Source organism: Muntiacus reevesi, chromosome 2 (assembly GCF_963930625.1).
Source record: "Muntiacus reevesi chromosome 2, mMunRee1.1, whole genome shotgun sequence".
NCBI classification, from domain to species: Eukaryota; Metazoa; Chordata; class Mammalia; order Artiodactyla; family Cervidae; genus Muntiacus; species Muntiacus reevesi.
The window spans coordinates 198,067,597-198,086,740 of record NC_089250.1 but is presented as its reverse complement, the minus strand read 5'-3'; the positions used below and the strand labels follow the sequence as shown (position 1 = coordinate 198,086,740).

Below are 19,144 nucleotides of genomic sequence, written 5' to 3'. Positions count from 1 at the left end.
AAAAATTAAAAAGTTCTACATAATTTCTTCCATATAATAGAAGGGGAAGGAACACTTCTCAACTCATTTTACAAAGTCAGTACTACTCTGACACCAAAACAGACAAAGGCAAAGCAAAAAGAGGGTACTAGGTGAACATCCCTCACAAACTTAGTTCTGAACAAAATATTATCAATCCAATTGAATTATATATTTAAAAAATGCACGACCATGTGAAATTTATCCAATGAATGTAAGGCTGGCTCAATATTTGAAAATCAATCAATCCACCATGTATAAAAATAGTCTATAAGAAGAAAAACCACATATTCATTAATAGATGCAGGAAGAAACTCTGATCAAACAATAAAAACTCCACAAAATCAAAATAGAAACAAATTCTTCAAGGTGACAAAGATTATATATGTAAAAAAAATCTTAATGAACAAAGACCAAATGCTTTCCCTATGAGATCAGGAACAAATCAAGAATGCCCATTCTCAATAATCATATCTGGTATCATACTGTTCCTAACCAGCGAAACATGTTAAGAAAAAGAAATAAAGGGCATACAGATTGGCACTCATAAAAGAAACCGTCCATATTCTCTGATGACCTGATTGTCTATGTATAAAACCAAGGAATCTAGAAAACACTCCTAAACCTAACAAGTGAGCTTAGCAGGGTCAGAGGATAATAGGTCAACACACAAATATCAATCATTTTTCTATGTACAATTAATAAACAACTAGAAATCAAAATTGCTTAAAGTTCCAAATCATGAAATGAAACACACACACACACATTTAAATAGGTATCGAATTTGTATGTGCTCAGTCACTATGCTGTGTCCTACTATTTGCAAACCCATGGACTGTAGCCTGCCAGGCTCCTCTGTCCATGAGATCTTCCAGGCAAGAATAATAGAATGGGTTGCCATTTCCTTCTCCAATGGGATCTGTGTAATGAAACCTAAAAATGGTGATAATGTATATACATTATTGTGCATAAAACAGATAGCTAGGGGGAAGCTGTTGTATCGCACATGCAGCTTAGGTTGGTGCTCTGTGATGACCTACAGGGATGGGATGAGGAGGTGAAAGAGAGGTTCAGATGGAAGGAATATATGTATACATAGAGCTGATTCACTTCATTGTACAGCAGAAACTAACATAACATTGTAATGCAATTATACTACACTAGGAAAAATCAAAGATCTAATTTAATGGAAAGAGATACCGTGTTTAAGTATTTGAAATCTCAGCATAACAATGTTAATTCTCTCCAAAGTGATATATAGATTTAATGTAATATTGATAAAAATCACAGCAAAATTTTGTAGATGTATAAAATATAATACAAAAGATTTTCAGGAAAGACCAAACAGCTTAATAGATAAAATGCTTTTGGAGAAGAATATAGTTGGATGAATAGCACTATCTATATTGAGATCTTTCATAAAGAGATACACATAAGTTAATGGGACAGAAAAGAGTTCAGATATAAACCTACAGAAGTATGACCACTTGACCTTTGACAAATGCACAAAAGGCAATTGTAAGATGAAAGAGTCAGTTCAGTTCAGTCGCTCAGTTGTGTCAGACTCTTTGCAACCCTATGAATTGCAGCACGCCAGGCCTCCCTGTCCATCACCAACTCCTGGAGTTTACTCAAACTCATGTCCATCGAGTCGGTGATGCCATCCAGCCATCTCATCCTCTGTCGTCCTCTTCTCCTCCTGCCCTCAATCCCTCCCAGCATCAGGGTCTTTTCCAATGAGTCAGCTCTTCACATCAGGTGGCCAAAGTATTGGAGTTTCAGCTTCAGCATCAGTCCCTCCAATGAACACTGAGAATTGATCTCCTTTAGGATGGACTGGTTGAATATCCTTGCAGTCCAAGGGACTCTCAAGAGTTTTCTCCAACGCCACAGTTCAAAAGCATCCATTTTTCAGTGCTCAACCTTCTTCACAGTCCAACTCTCACATCCATACATGACCACTGGAAAAACCATAGCCTTGACTAGATGGACCTTTGTTGGCAAAGTAATGTCTCTGCTTTTCAATATGCTATCTAGGTTGGTCATAACTTTCCTTCCTAGGAGTAAGCGTCTTTTAATTTCATGGCTGCAGTCACTATCTGCAGTGATTTTGGAGCCTCAAAAAATAAAGTCTGACACTGTTTCCACTGTTTCCCCATCTATTTCCCATGAAGTGATGGGACCAGATGTCATGATCTTAGTTTTCTGAATGTTGAGCTTTAAGCCAACTTTTTCACTCTCCTCTTTCACTTTCATCAAGAGACTCTTTAGTTCCTCTTCACTTTCTGCCATAAGGGTGGTGTCATCTGCATAGCTGAGGTTATTGATATTTCTCCCAGCAATCTTGATTCCAGCCTGTGCTTCTTCCAGCCCAGCATTTCCCATGATGTACTCTGCATATAAGTTAAATAAGCAGGGTGACAATATTCAGCCTTGACGTACTCCTTTTTCTATTTGGAACCGGTTTGTTGTTCCATGTCCAGTTCTAACTGATCACAGAGTAGTATTTTTTAAAAATGCTGTTAGAACATTAGTCATCTATATGCAAAAGTTAATATAGATCTAAACTTTACATCTTTATACAAAGCGTAACTCAAAATGGATCATAGGTATGTGTAATATGTAAAATTACAAAAGTTTAGAAGAAAATATAAAATAAAGTCATGTCTTGGGGTCAGGCACAGAGTTCCAGAAAAGATAGCAAGGGCAGGAACATTAAGAAAAATATGATAAATTTAATTTTAATATTTAAAATCTTCTGCTCTGCCAAAGACATTGTCAAGAAAATGAAAAGACTAGTTACAGTTTGGGAAAAACATTTGCAAAGAATATCCATCAAAGGTATTTATCCAGAATATATAAAGAATTCTCAAAAATTAAATAATAAGGAAACAAACAATTCATATTTTAAAAAGAGGGTAGAGGGCCTGAACAAACATGTTATCAAAAAGACTGTAAAAATGCAACTAAGCCCATGAAAATGATCAACATCATTAGCTATCCATGAAATGACAGTTGACACCATGATTAAACTACACATCTATTAGAATGGTTAATTTTTTTAAAGTATTAATATCAAATTCTGGCAATTATGTGGAGCAACTGAAATTCTCTTTGCTGGTGGGAATGCAAAATGGTACAGCCAGTCTGGAGAGCTGTTTAGGTTTCATATAAAGTTAAACACTTAAAATACAATGCATTAATCCTATTCTGAGAGAAATAAAACCCATGTTTGTACATGAAACTCAGAACACATTTATTTATATTCATTATGCTTGGAAACAACCCCAGTGTCCTTCAGTTGGTATATTGTGTTATCTCCAAACATGAAATACCATTAAGGAATTGAAAGAAACACACTGCTGATCATGCAACAGCATAGACAGATCCCAAAGGCACTATGCTCTGTGCAAGGAGATCCAACCAGTCCATCCTAAAGGAGATCAGTCCTAGGTGTTCATTGGAAAGACTGATGCTAAAGCTGAAACTCCAATACTTTGGCCACCTGATGCAAAGAGCTGACTCATTGGAAAAGACCCTGATGCTGGGAGGGATTGGGGGCAGGAGGAGAAGAGGACGACAGAGGATGAGATGGCTGGATGGCATCACCAACTCGATGGACATGAGTTTGAGTAAACTCCAGGAGTTGGTGATGGACAGGGAGGCCTGGTGTGCTGCGATTCATGGGGTCGCAAAGAGTCAGACACGACTGAGCGACTGAACTGAACTGTGTAAGTAGATAATCTCTAAAGGTTATATACTATTTGATTCCATTTATATAATATTCTCAACATGACAAAACAACAACAATGATAAAGAATAGACCAGTAGATTTTCCTAGTAGTTATCGGCGGCGGGGGTGGTGGGGGGCGGCGTGGGGGGAGTGTGAGAGGGATGACTACAAAGGAATAGTGTGAGGGAGTGTTTTGGAGTGATGAAACTTCTTGTATCGTGATTGTGCTGATGGTTAAATGAGTTAAAAATCACATACCTCTATGTTTTAAAAGGTAAATTTACTGTATAATTTTTAAAAATTTGACTCACCACAGAGTAGAAGAAAAGGTGTTCTGATAGTGTCAAGTCATTAAACAATAAATCACCCTGTGGGCAAAAGCCCAAATTTTCTCGAATTTCAGTTATATTCTTTGTGATGTCATATCCATCAATAAAGACCTCTCCTCTGGTAGGAGGGTAATGACCTACAAACAAGCCAAAGACATGAAAGAACTGAACTTTGGTAAGAAAGCATAAGATGTTGCAAGTTAGCATCTCAAATTCAGTCTATTTGTGAATTACTCAAAAGAATTAACACTGTCTCTTGTAAAAGAATAGTTACAGGAAAGCATCAATAGTTACACCTCAATGGCAGGATTAACTGTCTTAATTTTTTCTTTTCATTTTTGCTTAAATTATTAATTTTCTACAATGGATTGGGTTATATTGGTAATAAAAACATTTAAATAATTTGCTATATTTCAATGTATTTGCATTGCAGTCAGTCAGTTACTATATATGTGAACCATATTAGGTACAGTGTAGATGCTAAAGAAAACATAAGATCTGGAATAGGTAACTTTTGACCTGAAGAAATTTAAATATTAATAACAATCAGTTCAGATCTTGTGGGAAATTATTTGATAATATGTAAGAAATGAAACTATAAAACCACTTAAAACACTTGAATCATTTATCCTATTTAAGAATATATTCTTTTTTACTGAGATATTGACATATAACATTATAGTAATTTCAAGTGTACAACATGATTTCACATTTGTATATAGTGTGAGATGATGAAGAAAAAAACTAGAGTTAACATCCATAACCATACAGTTACAAATTTTTTTCTTATTGTTAGAACTTTAAGGTTTACTCTCTTAGCAACCTTCAAATTTACAGTACAGTATTAGTAACTGTAGTCATCATGCTATACATTACAATCCCATGACTTGTTCATTTTATAACTGGAAGTTTGTACCTTTTGACCCCTTTCATCCGTTCAGCCTAGTCCCCATCTCCTGTCTCTGAGAACTACCAATATGTTTTCTGTATTTATGAGTGGCTTAAGTTTTTTTTTTTTTTTTTTTTTAAGATTCCACATATAAGTGAGACTATGCAGCATTTGTCTTTATCTCATTTATTTTGCTTATTTAGTATAATGCCTTTGAGATCCATCCATGCTATCACAAATGGTCAGATTTTTTTTTAAATATCTGAATAATATATCATTGTATAATGTACTACTTCTTCATTCATCTATTCACACTTTGAACACATTCCAAGGTGATGCTGGTGATGCTGCTGGTCAGAGGACCAGACAGTAAATTAAAGTGAAAAGTGAAGTCGTTCAGTTGTGTCTGACCATTTACAATCCCAGGGACTGTAGGCTCCTCTGTCCATGGGATTTTTCAGGCAAGAGTACTGGAGTGGGTTGCCATTTCCTTCTCCAGGGGATCTTCCCCACCTAGGGATCGAACCTGGGTCTCCTGTATTATAGGCAGATGCTTTTACTGTATGAGACAGTAAATTAGGGTAAAGGTTAACTTGCTTTATAAAAGAGGCTGCAAAGAATTTTAAAGGCTTCCCAGGTGGCACTAGTGGTAAAGAATCTGCCTGCCAGTGCAGGAGACACAAGAGACATGGTTTGATGCCTGGCTCAGGAAGATCCCCTGGAGTAGGAAATGGTACACCACTCCAACATTCTTGCCTGGAAAATTCTATGGGCAGAGGAGCCTGGTGCACTACAGTCCATGGGGTCACAAAGAGTCAGGCATGACTAAACAATTGAGACATGAGACATAAAAAAAGCTTAAATAAGACAGAAATTTTGCATTCATATGATAATTCCAAGATGAATTATCCAAGTTGGTAGGAAGATCAACTCCACATTTTCCTTATCTAATCATCCATCAAAGAATATGTAGGTTTTTCATCTATGTCTTGGCTATTGTAAATAATGCTACAGCAAACATTGATGTGGGGGGGGTGTATCTTTCTGAGTTAGTGTTTTCATTTCCTTCAGACATATATGAAAATTGGAATGGCTGAATGATATGGTTGTTCTATTTTTACTTTATGAGAATCCTCCATACTGTTTTCCATAGGGGCTGCAGCAATTTACATTTCCACCCCGAAGCTTCCTTTTTCTCCACATCTCTGGCAATACTTGTTATTTCTTTTATTTTTAATAATAGCCATTCTAACAGATGTATAGTGATGTCATCGTGGTTTTGGTTTGCATTTCCCTAATGACAAGTGATGTTTCAGATCCTCTGTCCATTTTTAATTGCTTTTTCTTTTTGCTAATGAATTATAGGAATTCTTTATATATTTTGGATATTAAGTTTGTCAAAAATATATTTTGCAAATATTTTCATTTGGTAAGTTCCTTTTCACTTTACTATGCAAAAGTTTTTAGTTTGACATAGATCCACTTATTTTTTAATTTGTGGCCTTTGCTTTTGGTGTCAAATTGAAAAATTATAGCCAAGACTAATGTCAAGGAACTTGCTGCCTCTTCTATATTCTGGAAGTTTTATGCTTTCAGTTCTTATGTTCATGTCTTTAATGATTCTGAGTTGATTTTAGTGTATGATATAAAATAGTGGTTTTTTTCATTCTCTTGCCTGTGGCTGTCCAGTTTTTCCAACACGATTTATTGAAGAGATTGCGCTTTCTCCTTAGTTTATTGTTGGCTCCTTTGTCATAAATTAGTTGGCCATATAAATGTGGGCTTATTTATGGGCTCCCTATTCTGTTCCTTTGATTTATGTGTCCATTTTTATGCCAATACCATCCTGATTTGATGACTATATTTTTGTAATATTGTTTGAAATCAGGAAGCTTTGACGTCTCCAGCTTTGTTCTTTCTCAAGGCGTCTTTGGATATTTGCGATCCTTTGTGGTTCCATACAATTTTTAGGATTGTTTTGTTGCTGTTAAAAGTGTCACTGGAATTTTGATAAAATTGCAGTTAATCTGTAGATTGCTTTTGTTAATATGGTTATTTTAATGGTACTAATTCTTCCAATCCATGAGCATGAAATATCTTTCATTTATTTGTGTCTTCTTCAATCTGTTTTAATCATGTCTTATACTTTTCATTGTACAAGTGTTCTAACTTCTTTTTTCCCCCTAACTTCTTTGTTAAGTGTATTCCAAAGTATTTTATTCTTTTGGATGTAATTGTTTTTTTTCCTACATTTCCCTTTCTGATAGTCTGTTATTAGTGTATAGAAACAGAACAGATTAAAAAAAATTATTTATTTGACTGTGCCAGGTCTTCATTGCTGCATGCAAATTCTTAGTTGCAGCATGTGGGCTCTAGTTCCCCAACCAGGGATCCAATCCAGGCCCCTTGCATCGGGAGTGTGGATCTTAGCCACTGGACTACCAGGGAAGTTCCAGAAAAGATTTTTATACTTTGATTTTGTATCTTAAAACTTAACTAAATTTGTTTATCAGTACTGATAGTTTTTTGAGGTGTCTCTAGAGTTTTATGTATATAACCATGTTGTCTGCAAACAGTGACAAATTTACTTCCTCTTTCATGATTTGGATGCTTTTAAATTTCTTTTTCTTGCCTAATTGCTGTAGGTAGCACTTCCAGTATTGTGCTGAATAAGAGTGGCAAAGTGGGTATCCTTGTCTTGTTCCTGACATTAAAGGAAAAACTTTCAGCTTTTCACTGGTGATGATGATATGACGTGTAGGCTTGCAATATGTGGACTTTATTATGTTGAGGTCATTTCCCTCTTACCCATTTTGTTGAGCCTATATCATAAATGGATGCTCAATGATTTTTTTTCATCTATTTGGATGATTAAAAATATGTGCTCCAAAATGGAAAATTATATTCAAAGGCATCTAAATAAGGCTATTTGACTGAAGACTCAAAAGAAGAAAAGAAAATGACTAATTATGTAAGACCCAAACGTCAGGTCTCTGTTCCAGAGAGGAGCTCCCGCGACTCAATAAACAGTCCAGCAGATGCAATATGCAAGAGGCTTTATTGTCGGTTTGCGCAAGCCGGGCGACTCTAGTCTCCTCGGAGGCAGAGTCGCACCGTATAGCAGTGTAAGCTGACTTTTATAGGCAGAAGTCACATTGTCAGCACATCCAGTACAGTGAATGAATAACATAATGTATACCGTTAGCACACCCAGTACAGTGAATGAGTAACATAAAAGTAACATAATGTGTATCATATGGGGTCATCTTATCTGTGAGTACAGGTGCTTGACGTCAGTTGGTTCCGGAAAACAGCAGGCTTGTTTGTGCAGTTATTGGGAAACCTATAGACGTTCCGTTTACATTTCTCTATCCTTATTTTGCAAACGGAAAATTCTGCGCAAGTGGAAAATTTACACAGGCCAGGGAGTTTCATGGTGTTTTTCAGATTCTTTCATTCCCCCCTTTTCTTTGTCATTAGTTTTAATCTTAAAACTTAGGGATCTTGTTGTTTCACATCCCCAGGCCTTGCAGTATCCGTCTGGGGGCCCTCCGCACCTCTGGACTTTAGGACGGGTCCGTGAGTGACCCGGACATACATAAAAGTCAAGTGCTCGGGTTTTTACCCGCCACCCGGGGTGTAAGCATCCATATCCAGGGAAGGGCTCTTGGGGGTTGGGATCCCAGCTTTCTCCCACTATGTCACACAGATCTACAGTCAAACTGGGGAAATACATGGAGACTGGGGCTACACCGGTAGTCTCAGTTGCTGTCTCTCCGGTTTCTGTGTTGAAAACTCTCCAGGTGATACGGTACACCTGGTGGGGGCTCCCGCCCTCCTGAACCTAGGGCAAGACGCCCCGGACAAATAGCAGAATTATTATAAGTGAGAAAGTCTTAGCTTTAGAGGATTTTGAGTGCGGTGGAGTTTCCATCCGTGTTCTGGCATCTCCTCGCAGCAGCGGCCGGGTGCAGCTTTTACGTGGGAAGCGTGTATCCATGCTGCAATCCCGTCTACCTTTAGTGAGGTAGGAGTGGTCAAGAGGACGGTGTAGGGTCCTTCCCAGCGAGGTTCCAAAGTCTTGGTTTGATGTCTCCGCACCAACACTGTGTCACCGATCTTAAAGGGGTGGGGACAGGAGACAGGGTTATCCACACGGTATGCGGCTGATACGGACTTTCAAATTTTTTGTTGCACCAGCTGCAGAGCCTGTAGGTGGGCCTGCAGGGTAGGGGAAGTCGCAAGGACATCAGGGTCAAAGAAAGATGTAGCTGGCGGGGGGCTTCCATAGATGATTTTAAACGGGGTGAGCCCGTGTGGGCCGGGGGTATTTCTGGCTCGATATAAAGCCAGTGGTAGGAGTTGAACCCAGTCTCTAGTGCCAGTCTCCAGCGTTAATTTGGTTAAGGTCTCTTTAATTGTTCTATTCATCCTTTCTACCTGTCCTGAACTCTGGGGTCTGTAGGCACAATGTAACTTCCAATCAATCCCCAATGATTTGGCCACCAACTGACTTACCTGGGAGACAAAGGCCGGACCGTTATCTGACCCGAGTACCTTAGGTAAGCCGAATCAGGGAAAAATTTCTTCGAGGAGCTTCTTGACCACAACTTGAGCTGTTTCTTTCTTTGTGGGATATGCTTCTACCCATCCTGAGAAGGTATCTATGAACACTAGCAAATACTTGTTATTATATAGGCCTGGTTTAATCTCGGTGAAATCCACTTCCCAGTGGACTCCAGGCCTATGCCCCCTGGCTCGAACTCCGGAGGGGGGTTTTAGTCTGCCAGCGTTTACTTTTGCACAGGCCTCACAACCGTTTACAATTTGTTGTATCAGTAAGTCTCTCTGAGGGATGTAATAGTCTAATTTATTTTCATTTAGGAGGTCAGCCATCTTTCTTTTTCCCAAGTGGGTCAGTCTATGCAGGTGAGTCAAAAGTCTCTTGGCGGTGCTTTGAGGCATCACTGTTTTCCCTTGGTATATCCATCTGTTATGGACCTTGTCATAGTCCGCCCCAAGTCCTTGAAGGAAGTCTAGGTCTGCTTCACTATAAACAAGTGCCGCATCATCATCATTTTTTGATGCTGACTCGAGTGAGACGGTTAGTATTTGGGGGCCTAGTGCCGCTTGTTTAGCAGTTATATCTGCCAGCCGATTTCCCCGTGCAATGGGTGTATCTCCCTTTTGGTGGCCTGGGCAATGGATTATCCCTAGTTTCCTTGGTAAGAACAAGGCTTGTAGTAAATCTAATATTTCTCTGCCTTCTGAAGTCAGCAACCCCCTCCTTCTATATATTTCTCCATGTACATGTGCCGTGGCGAAGGCATACCGGCTATCAGTGTATATGTTGGCTTTCTTACCTTCCGCCTTCCTGAGTGCCTGCATGAGGGCGATGAGTTCGGCCCTTTGGGCCCAGGTTCCCGGAGGCAGAGTGCTGGCCCAAACGACGTTTTCTCCGTCAACTACTGCAGCCCCGGCTTTCCGCTCGCCCTCTAAAAGGTAGCTGCTCCCATCCGTAAACCAGGTGATCTCTGCGTCTGCCAGTGGTTGGTCGGTGAGGTCTTTCCTGGTTCCATGCACATCTTTGTTGCAATCCAGTTCCGTGGGGGCCGCCAGCAGCAGGTCATCTACATACTGCAGAAGCACCAGGGCGGGGTGTTGTGTCCAAAAGGCAGCCAGGTCTTGATGTAGGGCTTCATCAAACAGGGTGGGGCTATTTTTGAATCCTTGCGGTAGTCTAGTCCATGTCAGCTGCCCCGACAGGCCAGCTTCTGGATCTCTCCATTCAAAAGCGAACAAGGGTCGGCTTTGTGGACTTAGCCTCAGGCAAAAGAAGGCATCTTTTAAATCCAATACCGTATACCAGGTATGGGAAGGGGGTAGGGTGCTAAGCAGATTGTACGGGTTCGGCACTGTCGGGTGGATGTCTTCTACCCGCTTGTTTATTTCTCTCAAGTCCTGCACTGGCCGGTAATCTCCCGTACCTGGCTTCTTGACAGGGAGTAGAGGAGTGTTCCAGGCTGATCTGCAGGGCTCAAGGACGCCCAGCTTGAGGAGCCGTTGTATATGGGGTCTGATTCCCTTGTAAGCCTCCTCAGACATGGGGTACTGTTTCACCGAAATGGGGGTAGCTGAGGATTTTAATTCAACGACAATGGGCGGCTGTCCCATTGCTAGCCCCATTCCTGCAGTCTCTGCCCAGGCTAGAGGGTACTTCCGTATCCAGTCTTGGATGGGACCCATTGGCAAGGTTTTGGACTCTAATAATTTGTATTCATCTTCTAACTTTATGGTCAAAATTTGAAGGGGGGCCCCTCCGGGTCCTGTAATGGAGGCCCCCTTTTCATGAAACTGAATTTGGGCTCCGACTTTAGAGAGAAGGTCTCTCCCCAACAAGGGGAACGGACAGTCCAGAACATGGAGGAAGGAATGAGTCACCTTACCGGAGGCCAGGTGCACCTTCCGTTCAGTAGTCCATCGGCACAGCTTTCCTCCTGTAGCTCCTTGTACCCACGCGGTCCTGGTGCTCATGGGTCCGTTGGTCTGGGTTAATACAGAGTGCTGAGCTCCTGTGTCCACCATAAAGGTCACTGGCTGCCCCCCCTATTTTTAATGTTACCCGGGGCTCGGGCCAGCTCCTGGCCCTGACTGTCCTAATCTTCATCCAAGGACAAGACCTTGGAGGATTCTCTTCGCGAATCCCGTGGTTTCTTTGGGCAGTCTTTTATCCAGTGGCCTCTTCCTTTACAGTAGGCACATAGGTCACGGTCTATTCTCGGTTGCCCATTGCCTCCCAACCTATCTCTCCTTCCTGGCTCTGACCTAGGCTGAACTACGGTGGCCAAAATTCTGCTCAACTCTCTGTTGCGCCTTTTTCTCGTTTCTCCTGGAGTTTCTCTCTTATTGTAAATCCTTTCTGCTTTTCTCATTAGATTCTGCAAGCTATAATCTTGAAGTCCTTCTAACCTTTGTAATTTATTTCTAATGTCCGGCGCCGACTGCCCTATGAAGGCCGTGGAGACATTTCCCCTATGCTCGGGGCTACTAGGATCGAAAGGGGTATACATACGGTATGCCTCCATGAGCCTTTCAAGGAAAGCCGCCGGGGTCTCCTCCTGTCCCTATGTTACTGCTCTTACCTGGGCCAAATTGGTGGGGCGCCTCCCGGCACCCTTGAGACCCGCAAGGAGAACCTGGCGATAGAGACGGAGCTGCTCCCTACCAGCAGGGGTGCGTCCAGTCCGGACGCGTCAGGGGGAGGCTGCATCAACTTCATTTGGAAGGGGAGTAGGGGCCCCGTTGGGCCCGGGGAAGGTTTTTTTTTTTGCTTCCAGGACAACTCTCTGTCTCTCTTCTACAGTCAGCAGAGCCTGCAAAAGCTGGAGGCGATGGGGGATGAAGTATTAATCTCCCCGCTGGTCGCCGCTGGGCCAGTGGGGTCAGGGGAGCGGGCCTCAGGGGAGGCGGACGGGGGCGGCCTGGGAGGAGAGCGGGCGGCGAGCGGGAAGGGGCGGGGAGCGCGCTCCTGCGGCGGCGGCGGCTGCGGCGGCGGCGGCGGCGGCGGCCGTCCTCATCCCGGCGGGATGACTGGTTTTGTCTTCGCGGTCGATTTTTCTTTTTCAAAAATGGGGTAAAGAGGGGACTGGGCTGGTGGGGCCGTGGGTATATCAGCACCGGGAATCTTCGGCTTTTCTGCCACGAAAGGTGCCACCCAGGATGGCGGGTCCTGGGCCAGACTCTCCCAGGTAATTATGTAGGGGACTTGGTCAGGGTGTCCATGAAGTCCTGTGTCAAACACCCGTTCTTTGATCTGCAAAATACAATCAATGTTAAAACTGCCCTCCTGAGGCCATCCCACATTGAAGGCTGGCCACTCGGAGCCGCAAAGGGTTTGCCACTTTTTCCTCCTGATTTCTACTGACAGGTTACTGGCTCGTCCTTTGACATCCTTCCAGTGCTCTAGAGTCAAACTTAGGGGGGTAGTTAGTCTGGGTCCCATGCCGGAGGGAAGGGGGACACAAAAGTACACCAACACACAGACAGTACAGACACACAGAATGCAGACCAGAAGCCGCGCGGCACAGTATCGGCGCCAAAGTTCAACCAAAGAATCAGACGGGGGCAGAGGCCGAAGTCGTTGACCCCCGGGGTTGGGGACGGCCTGCTCGTCCCCAGCCACTCAGAACCCCCCCGGAGCGTCCTCCAGGGTTGAAATTCGGAAGGCTTATGACCCGTCGGTCCACTTCACGAATTTCTACTAAGCCCGTACCGTACGGGTACTAAACACAAAGCACAAAGGACAACAGACAACACAAACTCACTGCCGGCCGGACTTACCTCCTGCTGGGGTCTGGTATTGAATCCGGGGTCTCCTCCATCCCGGACGAGCCCCCAAATGTAAGACCCAAACGTCAGGTCTCTGTTCCAGAGAGGAGCTCCCGCGACTCAATAAACAGTCCAGCAGATGCAATATGCAAGAGGCTTTATTGTCGGTTTGCGCAAGCCGGGCGACTCTAGTCTCCTCGGAGGCAGAGTCGCACCGTATAGCAGTGTAAGCTGACTTTTATAGGCAGAAGTCACACTGTCAGCACATCCAGTACAGTGAATGAATAACATAATGTATACCGTTAGCACACCCAGTACAGTGAATGAGTAACATAAAAGTAACATAATGTGTATCATATGGGGTCATCTTATCTGTGAGTACAGGTGCTTGACGTCAGTTGGTTCCGGAAAACAGCAGGCTTGTTTGTGCAGTTATTGGGAAACCTATAGACGTTCCGTTTACATTTCTCTATCCTTATTTTGCAAACGGAAAATTCTGCGCAAGTGGAAAATTTACACAGGCCAGGGAGTTTCATGGTGTTTTTCAGATTCTTTCAATTACAGCATATTACCATACAGCTATTAAGAGGAACATTATATAACAATTAGAAATACCATGTCACCTTGGAAAAGATAAGTATATGGACTATAGCGATATAAGAGAATTTTAATGTGAGATTATGTTCTAAAAAGCAGAACACAAACAGTCATGTTATACAGTCAGTTCAGTTGCTCAGTCGTGTCCAACTCTTTATGACACCATGGACTGCAGCATGCCAGGCTTCCTTGTCCATCACCAACTCCCAGAGCTTGCTCAAACTCATTGTCCATAAAGTCAGTGATGCCATCCAACCATCTCATCCTCTGTCATCCCCTTCTCCTCCTGCCTTCAATCTTTCCCAGCATCAGGGTCCAATGAGTCAGTTCTTCATACCAGGTGGCCAAAGTATTGGAGTTTCAGCTTCGGCATCAATCCTTCCAATGAATATTCAGGACTGATTTCCTTTAGGATTGACTGGTTTGATCTCTTTGCAGTCCAAGGGACTCTCAAGAGTCTTCTCAAACACCACAGTTCAAAGCATCAATTCTTCCACACTCAGCCTTCTTCATGGTCCAGCTCTCACATCCATACATGACTACTGGAAAAACCATAGCTTTGACTCTACAAACCTTTGTTGGCAGAGTAATATCTCTGCTTTTTAAAATGCTATCTAGGTTTGTCATTGTTTTTCATCCAAGGAGCAAGCGTCTTTTAATTTCATGGTTGCAGTCATCATCTGCAGTGATTTTGGAGCCCAACAAAATAAAGTCTGCCACTGTTTCCATTGTTTCCCCATCTATTTGCCATGAAATGATGGGACTGGATGCCATGATCTTGAAATGGGAGCGAGATCAAAGTCCCCAATTATAGTAACAACCTTTTGTTTTCCCTTCTGTTAGTTTGTGTTAACAGCTGCTGCTCATCAATCACTGCTTCCACTTCTGTAATCTTGCCTGCGGTTTACATTCATGGGAACTTGGACTACCTGCGGAGGAGAGAGATCTGAGCTCTTTGAGAGGGAAATTTACCCTGTATAAAAGACACTCAGAACAAAGCCAGGGCACTCAGCTTTTGGAGGCGACTCCACCAAGCCTGCACCAGTGCTGAGTAAACCTTGCTGCTCTGCATCTTTGAGTGCCACTTGTCTCTTTCTGTTGCCATGGTTGCTACGACATTTTCTGGTGCATTGGCTGGGAAGCCGACAACTGAGTTGGCCCCTTGCACTACCATTGTCCAGGAACTGGAGAAAGCTAGGGCTGCCGCCTGTTGACAGATGAATAGATGCTGCCCAGGCCATTTGCCAGATCCCAACTTACTTGAGATGCGCCAGCCTCAGCCCATGCCCCTTCCCAAACTGACTCAGGAGAGCAGAAGCGGGTTCCAGGACAGGACGTCAGACAAATAAGTGTCCTGCGGATATCTGACAGAGTCAGGACTCACTGTATGGTGGAAGGGGGGCCTGATCACCTCCTAGTGACAGGAGAGTAATTCAGAATAGGGCTTGTTCCCTTGGGTGGTCTGTCAATTCCAGTGTGTGGGAGAGTGACTGAGCTGAGAGCCAGCTCTCCACCATCTTCCAACTACGGAGCCCGAGTGGATCCTAACCTGCACTTCCATGGTGATCTCATATTGCTCAGGGCAGTGCCAGCCTCTGGGGGATCTAATCCCTCCCTGTGAAGCTGGTCCGGCCTGGTGTTTATACTGACCTGCCAATGCTAAGAGGTGTCTAAATCTCCATAAGGGGAGCAGCCAGGTGGGCGGAAGTGAGTGTCTCCCTTTGTTTTGTTGTGCAACACTGCCTCAGGGTGGGAACTTTCACATAATGGACAACTTGACTTCTAAACCCACTGTCTTAGAGTATATGGTGAAGAATTTTAAGAAAGGATTATTGTGGCTTCCCTCGTAGCTCAGCTGGTAAAGAATCCGCCTGCAATGCAGGAGACCCCTGTTCAATTCCTGGGTTGGGAAGATCCGCTGGAGAAGGGATAGGCCACCCACTCCAGTATTCTTGAACTTCCCATGTGGCTCAGCTGGTGAAGAATCCACCTGCAATGTAGGAGACCTGGCTTCGATCCCTGGGTTGGGAAGATCTCCTGGAGAAGGGAAAGGCTACTCACTCCAGTATTCTGGCATGGAGAATTCCATGGACTTGTATAGTCCATGGGGTCACAGAGAGTTGGACATGAGTGACCTTCACTTTCACTTTTCTCTGGGGATTATGGTGTAAAATTGAGCCCTGAAAAACTGCACACTCTTAGTACCCTGGAGTGGCCCTCCTTCGGGGTTGTATGGCCCTCAGGAGGGACCTTAGATGTGCCCATAGTCTGAGCAGTGCATAGTCATAATGGGAAACCCTGGCCACCTGGACCAATTCCCATATATCAATCAATGTTCGGATATTGCCCAGTTAAGGCCCCTTTGGGTTCAATTCTATGCCACAGGTCAAAGACATGTAAGGTCCTAGTAGCTCAACCAAAGAAAAGGACCTTGCACCGAGAAGGAACCACCTATCCTCCAGGGTGAGGCTGAAGAAATGCCTCCAACGCCCCCACCCTAAATCCTCATGGCTCCCTCTCCAAGAGTAGTAGATCTGCATTTACCAGACAGTCCATTGCCTTCCGTTCCACCTCTTCCTCCTAATGCCCCTGAAGCCACTGTGTCCCCAGGACATGCCACTCCAAAACCAATGGGTAGATGCCTCCAGTCTACCTTAGCAGCACTACATATGTCCTTATGAGAGACTCAAGGGCTGCAGCACTTTGCCGCCGATGGGCCCTACATGAGGGAGGACTCATTTTTTTAATACCAGCCTTTTTCCATGACTGATCTCCTTAAATGGAAACATCACACCTCCTTGTACTCTGAAAAGCCCCAAGCAATGGTTGATCTTTTCGAATCCATCTTCCAGACCCACCGCACAACCTGTGTAGACTGCCAGCAGCTTCTCCTCACCCTATTCAATACAGAGGAGTAAGAAAATGGCTCCAGGCCAATGCCCCAGGGGGTCAGTTAGACATGGACAACTGGACTCAGGAGAACTTCCTGAAGGAAGAGCCTCCCTGGTACCCCAACACTGAGAGGGTAAGAAACCAGTTGGAGAGGTATCGACAGGCCCTCCTACAGAGGGTAAAAGCTGGGGCTGAGAAGCCTACTAACATGGCTAAGATTGCTGAGGTGCTGCAAAAGCCAGGTGAAAGCCCAGCCGCTTTCTATGAAAGGCTGTGTGAGGCCTTTTGGGTTTTCACCCCTTTGTTCCTGAAGCCCCTGAAAATCAATGGATGATAAATGCAGTCTTTGCGGGACAGGCCCAATTGGACATCTGAAAAAAATTACAGAGTTAGAAGGGTTTGCAGGTAAAAATGTCACAGAACTGCTAGAAATAGCCATCAAAGTCTTTGTCAATTATGACCAAACAGCATGCTGAGGAGTGGAAAAGAAGATGAAGCAAGAAGCCACACTCTTGGCAGGTGCCCTGTCAAAGCCTGTACCCCCTGGCAGGACCACCCCATAAAGCAAGAGGTCCAGATCCAAAAAGGAGAGTTCCCCTCAGCCAAGATCAGCATGCCTATTCCAAGGAAAAGCGACAGTGGAAAAATGAGTGCCCCAGTTGCGCTGAAAAGAAAACCAAAGCTGCCGGCCCCCCAAGCAGATATCAGCCTGAGCCACCCAGCACTAATCTGATTGGGCTAGCTGGAGCAGAATCCGAGTACAGGGGACTAGGCTCTCTTCAACTGCGCCCCCAAGAGCCCATGATCAGAATTAAAGTAGGGGGCCATCCAACGGACTTTATGGTGGATACAGGCACTGAGCTTTCAATGGTCACCCAGCAGATAGGCCCCTTCCTGGGAAAAGAAACTACCGTAATCAGGGCTGCAGGTGCCCAGACCCATAGGCCGTTTTGCAACCCTCGACTATGCCGACTGGGTGACCATGAGGTAGTGCATGAATCATTATACCTGCCCAACTGACCTATTCCCTTGATGGGAAGAGAACTGCTTGCTAAGATGGGGGCCCAGATTTCCTTTTCTGTTGACAGGTCAACTCAGCTAAAGCTAGCAGGATCTCCCTCCTCCTTGATTATGACTCTCGCTGTAAGGAGAGAAGAAGAATGGCACCTCTTCCCCTCCAGGAGAAAGGACCATTCCTCCTGAATTAGAGACTGAGTACCCGCTAGTTTGGGCCAAGAAAAATCCTCTAGGTGTGGGAAAACACTATGCTCCTATCCTGATTTATCTGAAACTGGGAGCTCAGCCTGTAAAACTGTGACAGTATCCAATGCCCTGAGAGGCCTGATTGGGAATCCAGGCTCATTCAGACAGACTACTCCAACACGGACTTCTGATGAAATGCCAATCACCCTGAAACACCCCATTACTACCCGTGAAGAAGCCAGGGACACGTGACTACCATCCGGTTCAGGATTTGAGAGCTGTAAACAAAGCAACAGCTAGTTTGCACCTGGCAGTGTCTAATCCGTGCACTCTACTAGGACTGATCCCTTCCAGAGTCGAATGGTTTACTTGCTTGGACTTGAAAGATGCCTTCTTCTGCCTCTGGGTTGCACCTGTCAGCCAACCACTATTTGCCTTTGAATGGGAAAAACCACACACAGGAAACAAGGAACAGCTCACTTGGACAAGGCTCCCTCAGGGGCTCAAGAACTCCCCTACTCTCTTCAGCGAAGCTTTGGTCACCGACTTGGATAAATTACACTGTGTCCTGCTGCAATACGTCGATGACCTTCTGCTGGCCAGTACAACAAAGGCTTGATGCTTAGAAGGAACAAAGGCTCCCCTCTCCTTGTTAATGGAAGCTGGGCACCAGGTATCAAAGAAAAAGGCACAAATCTGTAAAAGACGGGTCATATATCTAAGTTTCAACATCATGTGGGGCCGGCGAATGCTCGAAACAGAAAGAAGCAGTTTGCGCCATCCCTACCCCTACCATTCGCTGGCAGATCTGTGAGTTGCTGGGAGCAGCAGGATTCTGCAGGATATGGATTCCTGGATTTTCAGACCTGGTCAGGTGCCTATATCAGGCTCTGAAAGGGGAGGAAAAGGCTCCCCTTGAATGGGGACCAAGCCAAGAGGTGGCATTTCAAACAGTTATGGCAAAAATCTCCGAGGTCCCAACCCTAAAGCTTCCTGATGTAACCAGAGTTCTATCACTGTTCATACAAGAACAAAATGGCCTTGGGAGTCTTGACCCAAGAATTCGGACCTTGGCAAAGGTTAGTGGCCTACTTGTCTAAACAGAACAATTCGGTTGTGGCCGAATGGCCACCCTGCCTCCAAGCACCACCAGCC

The 19,144-nt window shown here is 44.1% G+C and overlaps 1 protein-coding gene across 1 annotated transcript in view; it reads right to left on the bottom strand.

Moving 5' to 3' along the window:
• LOC136158513 (phospholipid-transporting ATPase ABCA3-like) overlaps positions 1 to 19,144 on the bottom strand; it is a 240,741-nt gene that overhangs the window by 128,820 nt on the left and 92,777 nt on the right. Inside the window, exon 13 of the mRNA XM_065920320.1 lies at positions 4,063 to 4,191. Within this exon, the coding sequence (XP_065776392.1) occupies positions 4,063 to 4,191 (129 nt within the window). The remainder of the gene's footprint in view (positions 1 to 4,062; positions 4,192 to 19,144) is intronic.